At 40.3% G+C, this 11113-nt stretch overlaps 1 protein-coding gene across 1 annotated transcript in view; it reads left to right on the top strand.

Annotated features, from left to right (window-relative positions):
- Window positions 1–11113, top strand: part of Slco1c1 (solute carrier organic anion transporter family member 1C1) — a 42232-nt gene that overhangs the window by 12802 nt on the left and 18317 nt on the right. The window contains exons 5-9 of the mRNA XM_055611588.1: window positions 164–297; window positions 1848–1994; window positions 5086–5184; window positions 7893–8138; window positions 8984–9148. Coding sequence (XP_055467563.1) covers window positions 164–297; window positions 1848–1994; window positions 5086–5184; window positions 7893–8138; window positions 8984–9148 — 791 coding nt within the window. The remainder of the gene's footprint in view (window positions 1–163; window positions 298–1847; window positions 1995–5085; window positions 5185–7892; window positions 8139–8983; window positions 9149–11113) is intronic.

Here is an 11113-nt window from a genome sequence, read left to right as displayed (position 1 = left end):
AAATAAATAAATAAATAAATAAATAAATAAATAAATAAATAAATAAAATCAATAATAAATAAACAACTGCAAACCCAACCTGATCCCCTCAATAGCAATGAAGCAAACCTTTGTTTTTAGCATGATGTTAGCTTGTCAGAGTAAAATTATTCTTTATATTCAGGTACAGCTATGAGAAATATGAGAAGTATTCTTCCTCCTCCAACTTTACTGCCAACATCTCTCCATGCTACCTAGAATCCAGCAGCCCATCACCAAGCTCAATCATAGGAAAGTCACCAAACAAAATAAATGATGGTAAGATGACTTTTAAAATTGACTTGTATTAGTGAATAATTTTAGCTTTTATATATGCTTTAGTATGCATGTTAACTTTTCCCTGAAAATCATTATTTGAAATACTAAACTGTAAATATATATATATATATATATATATATATATATATATACACATATATATATTTTCCTACAAATGTGCTGGGGAGATAGCTCAGTGGGGAAGAGTGCTTGTTTTGCAAGCATGAGGACATGAGTTCAAATCCCTAGTACCTACTTCACAATCTAGGCCTGTCTGAACATTTCTATAGACAGTGGGAGACAGGGTGAGTGGTTCCTAAAATCCACTAGCCAACCAGCCTAGCTGATACAGTGAGCTTTCTGTTCATTGAGGGATTCTGATTGGAGTCAATGGGGCAAGCATGATGGAGAAGGGTGCCAGTGTGCTTCCGCATAAGATGTACACTTGCTGTTCACATACCTGCACCACGTGTCCTCACAAACACACACATAGCTCCTGAATTGTGAAGCAGTGTGGTATGATCCCAGGAAGATATTTCAGCGATTAGATCTTATGGAAATGACTACTAATTGCTTGGTGGTGACTAGGAACATCTATCATTAGTTCTGAGTAAGGTGGGTCTTGAAATGAAAATGAAATGAGTGTCACAAATAGAAACATCAATCTAAAGGGTTAGGTAAGAAAGAAATGTGATTTTTCCCCCCATGGTTACACTTAACTTTGTCTTCATGCCCTTCACACCTAGGTAAAATTAACTGCCACCTCCAGCGTTGCTGAGAGGACTCCAGTTAAACATTCCTGAGAGCCACTTAGCGAAGCTTGTGCCTGGGAGGGGGCATATAGATGTGGTGGTTATGGAGGCAGTTGCCGTCCTCAGAGTGCCTGGACTCTGCAAAGCGGTCTTTCATCTCCATGACTGACGCCACTGTCCTGCCTCATACAGTCAAATTATATAGCACAGCATATCCTTAAATAATCAGCTTTAGATCCAACTCTAAAAATATTGTCAAAAACCTGTTCTTTTTGCTGGAAGACATGGGCTGCTAAAGTATGTAAGATGTTGTTCCCAGAATTCTAAAAATAGTTTATCACTACCAGATACAACGGTAGGCAACACAGGCCATCGCTGCAATTATCGATGGCATAAACATTTGAGTTTCAGGTAGACGAACCATGGACGAACCATGGACAACACCTGAGTTTGGAAAAATACACAATTTTTATTAAAGTGGAGGTGGATAAGCTTTTGTTCATGTCATGTTTAGCCTGAGATAGCGTGCTGATAGAAAGACAAATATCTCTGTGTAGGTACAAAATGAAAAGAAGAGAGAACATAAGTTAAAGAAACACAAAGAGGACCGAATCTCCTAGGCCCCTGAATTTATCTGTGAAACAGGTGGAAGAAACAAAACAAATGTGAAGAGCTCATCCAAGCAGATTCTGATTCTGCTTTCTAACTCAGTTTTAAAACGGAGTGTAGAAATGTAGAATAAATATTTAACTTCAATAATGAGGCAGCTCTAGTCCTCTTGTTTGCTTTTCTCTTAAGAATGTGAAGGGGACACCGGCTCCTCCATGTGGGTGTACGTCTTCCTGGGAAATCTCCTGCGAGGATTAGGGGAGACTCCAATCCAACCCCTGGGCATCGCCTATCTGGATGACTTTGCCAGTGAAGACAATGCTGCTTTCTACATTGGTAATGCCTACCCTAGCCAACCTGGGAAGTGGGGTGCTTGATCTGAGCCCCAAATCAAATTCTGAATTCATCTGTTCCAAATTTAGCATGGAAGGGTTTAACACTCAGTCCCCATGCTTTCATTCAGTGAACATGTGTTTGAGGTACACTGAGGATTTGAACAGTGAAGGTACTTTCACCAGCATCTGATGGATAAGGGAAATGACCCTAAGTTAAAAGGAAGTGGCTGTGATCTCAATGGCCTGGGACCTTGTGAAAGCATCCTCCAGGCTTCAGAGTTCAGAGATTGTTTTTAATGGTGTGTGTGTGTGTGTGTGTGTGTGTGTGTGTGTGTGTGTGCATGTGCATGTGTGTGCATGTGTGTGAATCTGTGTGTGTACCTCTGTGTGAGTGTGTGTGCGTGTATGAGTATCTGTGTGTAAATAAGTGTAAGTGTGTGTGCTTATGTGTGTGTTGTTTTTGCAGTTCTAGAAACTGCCTTGCATTCTATCAGCCTTGATTGATTAAAGGATATTTTATTTTATTCTATTCGAGATGGAAAGGAATACTATCTATTGAGAGGAGGAATAAGTGATTGAAAAGAAATGTAAAGAGAATATAAATAAGGCTCAAGGGTACCCCACCTGTAGATCAGGTACCAGAAGACAAGGGAGCAGCAGGAGTCATGGTATCCACTACAAAAGGGTGGGGGATGAGCTGGAACACCTTCCACACACAGTTGTGTTGCAGATGTAAACTGCTAAGGTCTGATGCTTACAAGGGCTATTGCAAGGTCATCAAAGCACCATTTAATGGCTGTCTCTTAGGCCCTGGACTTTAGCTAGAAACCAGAGCTGCAGGGATGACTACAGTGTCTTCCATGCTTCATGCTTCATGCTTCAGTTCTAATTTCTTGGAATTCTGACCTTTTGAAGGTGCAGCTTTTAGGGACAAAGGGCAAGACTGAAGGAGAGGCTACACCAAGGACTATTATGCTTCTGGCTAGGCACCACAGCAACCCCTGACGCCCTGCACAGGCCCAAACAGGCTTAACTTAACTACTCTCTCTCTCTCTTTAATGGAAACAGGAACGTAACTCAGGAGTCCAAACAGGAACTACATGGGCACAATGCTCTGTTATCCTGGGGACGGGGTAGGATTTATCTTCCTTTGGGGGTTCTCAGAGACTACACACAGTCTTACATTCTGCTCTGTCATTAAAGACCCCAGGGAATGACTCTTCTTGCCTCTGGTTCAAGTAATCTCTGAGGAATACCTGTGTTTGAGTTCTGCCATGAAAGAAACAAGTGGGAGATACTTGCTGAGCAGGGCAGCCCATGTGCTTTCTGGGGACGCCGTGCTCTAGGTAACCTGTTCCCACCATCTGCCTCTGACCTGCGATGAGCTTTATGAAAAGAACTCTACCTCCTTTGCTAGCTGCTTCCGGAGACAGCATTCTCCACAGAGCTTCCTTACAGGCTCCCCGTGAATGCGTGCACTTTATCACCAAAATGGGAAGAATCCATTTGATTGTCGAACAGAACTTGTGCTTAAGTGACCATAAAATATGTTTGAAAGATTACCAAATTAGTATAGTTCTGATTTGTTTGTTTTTGTCTCAAGTAGCCCCTAGCTCCTTCCTCTACCTCTTGGCACAGCCATATCCACTGGAAATGGCGAGAGTCAAGAAGCCAGCTCTGCTGCTTGACACAGTGCCAGCAAAGCTGAATGGATTGCTGCAGTCACTGTCCTTCTATCTGTCACTTTTGGGGTTTGGTCTCTGTGTATTGTATTATTGGGGGCTTTCTGTATAATGATACAATTTATGTCTTTTTCTGAAAAAAAATTTGTCTGACTCTTTTTAGGAAAATTCTAAAATTAACTTTAGCCACTATTTGGAAGTTTTCCTTATGCTCTGGAGATCATTAAGCACAGATAGGCATACAGCTAGATGAGGTCATTACTCCAGAAATCTTCTTGGGGTATCTGCCCCAGAGCTAACTCAAACAGTGTAACTGGTGCAGGGTAAACAGAGACCGTTGATAAACTCTGACTGGCCAGGAGAACAGGTTACAGATTCATGGTTTTCTCATAGGCTTAGAGCACTCTGAAGATGTAGTTTAAAGATAAGGGTTATACAGCGTACATCCCAAGAGAAATAAAACTCAGTAAATAAAGTAAATTGACCAAAATAACTTGTTCTTCTTTATAGCATAGATGAAACATATAGTAAAAGAAGTTAGGTGTTTGTATTTGCTATTCATAAAAAGACCAGTTCAGATATTTTCGTGCTCTCAAACTACAAACACTGGCAATCTAAAAGCCGGTTGTCATATAATAAATGTGTTTGCTTTGGTGGAGACATTCTTTAGATTCTTCAAACTGTAGTTATAGGGATAATAATAATCTGAAAGATATAAAATACAATATGTTCTATTTGTATTTCCTAGTTGTAACTGAACTTGTAACCCTGGACATGCAATGAAAAGCAAACATATACTCTGTACCGCTTGGATAATCATTAGTCTGTGTTTGTTCTGTGAAACGTGTATAAATAAAGAAGCTCCTGGTTGCTAGTTAGTCAGAGCTGCTGTGAGAGTCCCCTCACCTTCCTGCCTGGCTCCCTCCCTCTCCTCAAGGACTCCTTATCTCCTCTGCTTTGCTCTTTCCCTGCAGCAAAGACCTTTCTACTCTGTGCTAGGGAAGCCCCAGCCCTGGAGGCCCCAGCAACCCCTCAAGTGCTAGAGTTCCCAACCAGTCGAACTAAAATTTGCTTCATTTTTGGAAATTACCTTTGTCAGGGTCTTGATGTTATTACCATGAGCCAATTAGTGTGTTAAAAGCACTAGTTTCCTTCCCAAACAAAGAACAATTTATTTCCTGATTCAGTGGAGTTGAAAAATGAACCAATGAAACACTTACAAATGAGATACTGAAGTATTTATTTTGCAGTGATCATATTATTATTACAAATGACATCTCATTTATACTTCCTGCTTAGCATCTTATTAATTTACCAAAGCAGAGCCAAATGACAGCCATTCTTAGCCTCCAACCTCTTATGCCCTTTTTATGAATGTTTTATGTTGGTTTGGTTTGCTTTTTTGTGCAGGGTGTGTGCAGACTGTGGCAATCATAGGGCCCATCTTTGGCTTCCTTTTGGGCTCATTATGTGCCAAACTGTATGTTGATATTGGCTTTGTGAATCTAGGTAAGTAGATTGGGTATCTATGTATCTATCTGTCTATGTATCTATCTATGTATGTATCTATGTATGTATGTATCTATCTATCTATGTATCTATTTATGTATGTATGTATGTATGTATGTATGTATCTATCTATCTATCTATCTATCTATCTATCTATCTATCTATCTATCCGCACCTTTCTGTCTCTATGCACACATGCTATGGTGCACATCAGAAGACAACTTGTATAAATTAATTTTTTTCTGGTCACCCTGTGGGGCCTGGGATGGAACTCAAGTGCCCAAGTATAGTACAGGTGCCTTTACACACTTATCCGATTAATGTGTTGAAAGCACTAGTTTTCTCCCTCAACAGAATGATTTATTTCCTAAGTCATTGGACTTGAAAAATTAATCACTCAAACATTCCCAAATGAAGGTCATCTTACCAGCCTGATTTTGTTTTTTACTTATTCATTAATTTTAATTACTATAATTTTTAATGGGACTGTGAAAATATTAAATTTTGGTTTTGGAGTTTAAAAAAATTTTAAATTGTATGTGTACAAGTATTTGCAAACATATGTGTATGTACATTAAATGAGTGGTTTTTGCTGGAGGAGGACAGAAGAGGCTGTCACATCCCCCGAAAGTAGAATAGCAGACAGTTTTAAGCCACCATGTGGATGCTGGTACAGTCACCCCAGCTCTACAAGAACAGCAAGTGCTCTTAACCACTGAGTGACGTCCCCAGCCCCCAAAGTTTGCTTTTAATACAACATCAAGGTGGTACTCTTTCATAAGGTAAAAACATGGAGTACACATTGATGCTGAAGATGCAGGTGATAATCAGTGCAGAAGGATAAATAGATAGTGGTTAGCATAGAGTGACCTGTGGTCTGTTTATTTATTTATTTAAAAATCTATTGATTGATTGATTACAATTTATTCACTTTGTATCCTGGCTGTAGCTCTCTCCATTTCCTCCCAGTCCCACCCACCCTCCCTCTTCTCCCCCTATGCCCCTTCTCTAGTCCACTGATAGGGGAGAACCTCCCCTTCTATCTGACCCTAGACTATCAAGTCTCATCAGGGCTGGCTGCATTGTCTTCCTCTGTGGCCTGGCAAGGCTGTTACCCCACCACCACCCAGGGGGAGGTGATTAAAGAGCCAGCCAATGAGTTCATGTCAGAGACAGCCCCTTCTAGGGAACCCACTTGGAAACTGAGCATGAGGTCTAGGTCCTCTCCATGCATGGGACCTCATGAAACTGAAAAGCTTCTGTAAAGCAAAGGACACTGTCATCAGAACAAAACAATAACCTACAGATTAGGAAAAGTTCTTCACCAACCCTACATCTGACAGAGGGCTAATATCAAGAATATATAAAGAACTCAAGAAGTTAAACACCAACAAAACAAGTAATCCAGTTAAAAATGGGGTATAGAGCTAAACAGAGAATTCTCAACAGAGGAATATTGAGTGACAGAAAAAACACTTAAAGAAATGCATAATGTCCTTGGCTATCCGAGAAATGCAAATCAAAACATCCCTGAGATTTCACCTTACACCCATGAGAATGGCTTAGATCAAAAACTCAAGGGATGAAGCATGCTGGAGAGGTTGTGGAGAAAGGGGCACCCTCCTCCATTGCTGGTTGGAATGTAACCTTGTACAACTAATTTGGAAATCTGTCTGGCACTTTCTCAGAAAATTAGGAATAGTGCTATCTGTGGTTTATTAAGGCAGATCCTCTTCTCATATAGCTGTTAATTCTAGTGCATTCAGAGAAGTTCAGACACAAAACTATGGCTCCTGCTTGTTCTTCCTTGTCTCAGATGTGTCAACATTAATAAATGTTGACACAGTTGACATCAACCAATAAAGCAAACATAGGAGTGGAAGTCTCCAGTGGCCAAATTTCCCTTTCTCCTAGTCCTAGCCTCTCTCTTCTGCCCCCTTTCCCCTCAACTAGGCAATTATCTTGGGGAACAGCAGCCATAATTCTTTGAGGACTACCTTAGACATTCAGTATGTAAATCATATGCAAGTGCTGGTGAAGTAGTTGTTGGCGGTAGGGTGTTTCACTCTCCTTACTCTCCATTGTGCTCATGGCACAATCCCAGAGCATAGTGTAAAGTTATGACCCGCTTATAGCCTTTGGTCTCTGACTTTTCAACCCATGATTCAAACAGGGAAACTAAAATCTTCCAGGGACACCTTTTCTCGAGATGGGGTGGGGTACTATGTATGAGCTCTTAGATGTTTTCTATTTTCATGTATGTTTGTGTCTCTCTCTATATGCATGTTTCTTTGTGTCTGGGCTTATATGCGTGGGAGTGTGTACACCTGGATGGGCATACATGTTGAGGCCTGAAGGTGATGCTGTAAATCATTGTAAACTTGTCTTCCACCTTATTCATTGAAGTAGGGTCTTTCAATCAAATTCAGTGATATAGCTAGTGTCAATGTCTAGCTTGCTCTGTGGCTCTCTTGTTGCTACCCTGGGAGGCTGGAATAAAAATCTAGGCCCACCTTGTCTTTATATAGGTGGTGGGAAATCTGAACTTAGGTCCCTCATGTACTAAGCAACCTCCCAGACCCTGTTGGATAGTTTTTTTTTTTTTTTATGATGTGGTAGAACTGTTGTTAGAATTTGTTTTCTACAGCCATTCATTTCATCTTCCTAATCTTGAAAAACTCGCTTTTTAATCAACCCCTCTCTTTCAGACCACATAACTATTACACCAAAGGATCCCCAGTGGGTTGGGGCCTGGTGGCTTGGTTACCTAATTGCTGGGCTCCTAAGTCTCCTTGCAGCTGTGCCTTTCTGGTGCTTACCCAAGACTCTACCAAGATCCCAAAGTAGAGAGGACTCTGGCTCCTCATCTGAGAAATCCAAGTTCATTATAGATGACCCTGTTAGCTACCAAATGGCCCCTGGAGAAGAAATGAACATCATGGAAATGGCAAGAGGTAAGTTAGATTCTCTTTGATCATGGGCTACTGTCCATCTTCTTAGTGGGACTTGAGGAGATATATGAACAATAGCACTTGACTCCCCTCCCTGTCTGAAAGAAAAGTTAAGAAACCATTCAGAAAGCCAAAATGGAGAAGAGACACCTTTCTTACTGAAAAAGGAATGTAAGTAGATGAGCAAAAGCTCTGCCTATCTTCCTTCTGAGTGGCTCCACCTTCTTACTCATGGCTATTTTTCTTAATAGGAGTTGTTCATCATAAGTCTGTGTGGACAGAAAAAAAGAGGCTGTAACCCCATGCCTGAGTGCCTTTCACATATGAGACCCAGCTGTTTGAACAATGCGTAGAAATGTGGGTTTTGACAAGGGTTTCGTAGGAGGCAGGCAGAGGCCAGGCATGTGCTCAGGAGTTCCCTCAGGGAAGTCAGTGGCAGAGAAGTTGGCCACATCTCTTTTAAAACAATCTTGTATTTATGTTTATAGGCATTTCTCAAATTGTTGAAGTTAATTTCCTGAGTCATGGAGGGTTAGGGAGAAGAAGGAAGGTCCTCTTAACACCTAGGTATCTGTGAGCCACATTTGGAGAAAGACACTCACCCTGAGAGTTCTTGATGTCCAGTGTGGGCTCCAAAAAGGAGGCTGAGGAGAAATGCTCTGCCTCCTTGTCAATGACACATCAGCTGGTGGGATCTGCTCCTGCCTAGTTTATGGGTTCTATGCAGTCTTCCTGTAGGAGTGTATGTGACTAGATTCAAACTTGAGCGGACGTCAGCCATGCAGGTTGCAATGTCCACCATGTGAGATCCTGTCTGCAAGGGAGTCCATATTGTTTTTGTCTTACAGATTTTCTTCCATCATTGAAGACTCTTCTTAGAAATCCAGTGTACATCTTATACCTGTTTGCAAGCACTGTTCAGTTCAATTCGCTATTTGGCATGGTGACATATAAGCCAAAGTACATTGAGCAGCAGTATGGACAGTCATCCTCCAAGGCCAACTTTGTCATTGGTATGCCAGCCTGTCTGTCATGTGTGTTCTCATCTTTGATGAATCTTGCACATTCTTAGTAAGATTATATTGCTCCAATTTTTAACCTAAAGTAATTTCGGGTACTTAAGATGAAGTAAAATACTAAGTTAGAAAAAATTTGGTATCGTAAATATGTATATGGTAGGCATGTGCAATAAGACTTCTTTATAGCTGAGACTGGTTGTCACTGAGAGAATCTTCCATAGTTCTTAAGGAAGTACAAATAAGTAGATCTAGCAGAAGTCCTTTTTAGGTGATTGCTAATGATGTGTGCCTGTGTTTTACGCTTTGTTGAGTTCTTACATTGGCAATATTGCGCACATGGTATCTGGGATTACACGTAGCATAACTATGCTCACTCTATACAAAACTTATGTTTGACTCAGGTGCGTGGTTTAAGGTAGTTGTATTTATAGGATATTAATATAGCTGATAATAAGAACACTATTCAGGGATCAAAACAAGAATAAAAAAGCACAAGAAAAAACAACATTTAAACACAGGGCTATTACCCAGTGTAAAATTAGAGACTTAATGCATCTGAATTGGCTCGTTCTCTCCTTGAATATGTCACATAAAGTCATCATTTTGAGGTTTAAATTTGTTCTGTTCTCTTGGGACATATTCCTTTAAGACATGAGACTCTAAAATAATTTCTTTCTTTACACAACATTTTAAAGGATTTATTCTTTTATCATTATTTTGTACAGGTGTAGGGTGTTGTGGGGTTGTGTGGATATGGATGGATGAGGGTGTGGATGGGGTTGGGTGGGCATGTTTGCCTATGCACATGAGTGCGGGTACCTGTGTAGGTCAGAAGAGGCTGTCAGATCATCTGGACCTGAAACTGCTGGTGGTTGTGAGCCCTCCAGGGTATGTGCTGGAAACCAAACGTAGACTTCTGAGCCATCCCTCCAGCCCCTCTTCATGAAATATTTAAAGATCACTCTATGTATCTATCTCTGATAACAAGAAAAATCTGAGTAGATCTTAGAAGACACAATTTTCTGATAACAAATTCTGAATGATGGGCACTTCATTGCCTTGTTTGCTCTATTCTTCAACATTCTTGAAGTATCAAGAGTAGATGATGGAACTTTTGCATTTCCAATATTAATTGATTCAAACTAACTCCACTGTATTATTTTCCTGTTGATCAAAAGAAGTATTTCAGAATTTTCCCTCAGAACTTCTTCCATATCTATCAGTGTTGTATACTGAGGTAAGGGAAAACAAATAAATAAGGAACGAAAGCTTGAGATACTCTTTCTCATTTTTTTATGTAGTTCATATGTCAAGACATAATTTATAATCAACAGTTAAGTCTTCAGATGTTTCCTGTGTAGTTTAATGGAATGAATAGTGTACATATGTGCATGTTTACATTTGTGTTTGTGCGTGTTTATATGTGCTCATGTGAAGTAGCCACTATCTAGAGCGTCCTATCACCCAAGAACATTATTACCAGCGTTTAGTTATTACAGCATACACTTTCTCTAATGGCCAGAGTAGTTGTAGACTAAATCTACATAAGCCAGTCCTGCCTGTTCTTGAGCCTCATATAACTTGAATAGTTGATGTTCAGATTTATTCACAGTTCTGAGTAACTGTGGTTCTTTTCATTAGTATGATATAGTCTGTGATATCAGTATACCATGAACTATTTAGTCACTTTATTGGTGATAGGTTTATGGATTGTTTTAATTTTTCGCTGCTATAGATTGCACAGCCATGATCATTCTGCGAGTATATTCATTTTCTTTGGCTAGAGCATGGAGTAGAAATACCAGATCACAGGCAATCTGTGATAGATGCAGTAGATATTGCTGAGAAACAACATAACTGAGCACCTTTAAACATCCATTGGATGTGTGAGTGCATGCGAGTCTCCCTTCATTTTCACCAGACCTTGATGTTCCCAGCTCTTTTCCTTGTGACTTCTCA

The sequence above is a fragment of the Psammomys obesus genome, unplaced genomic scaffold (assembly GCF_907164565.1).
Source record: "Psammomys obesus unplaced genomic scaffold, mPsaObe1.curated_primary_1811, whole genome shotgun sequence".
In the NCBI taxonomy this organism is placed as follows: domain Eukaryota; kingdom Metazoa; phylum Chordata; class Mammalia; order Rodentia; family Muridae; genus Psammomys; species Psammomys obesus.
This window is presented reverse-complemented; position numbering and strand designations above follow the sequence as displayed.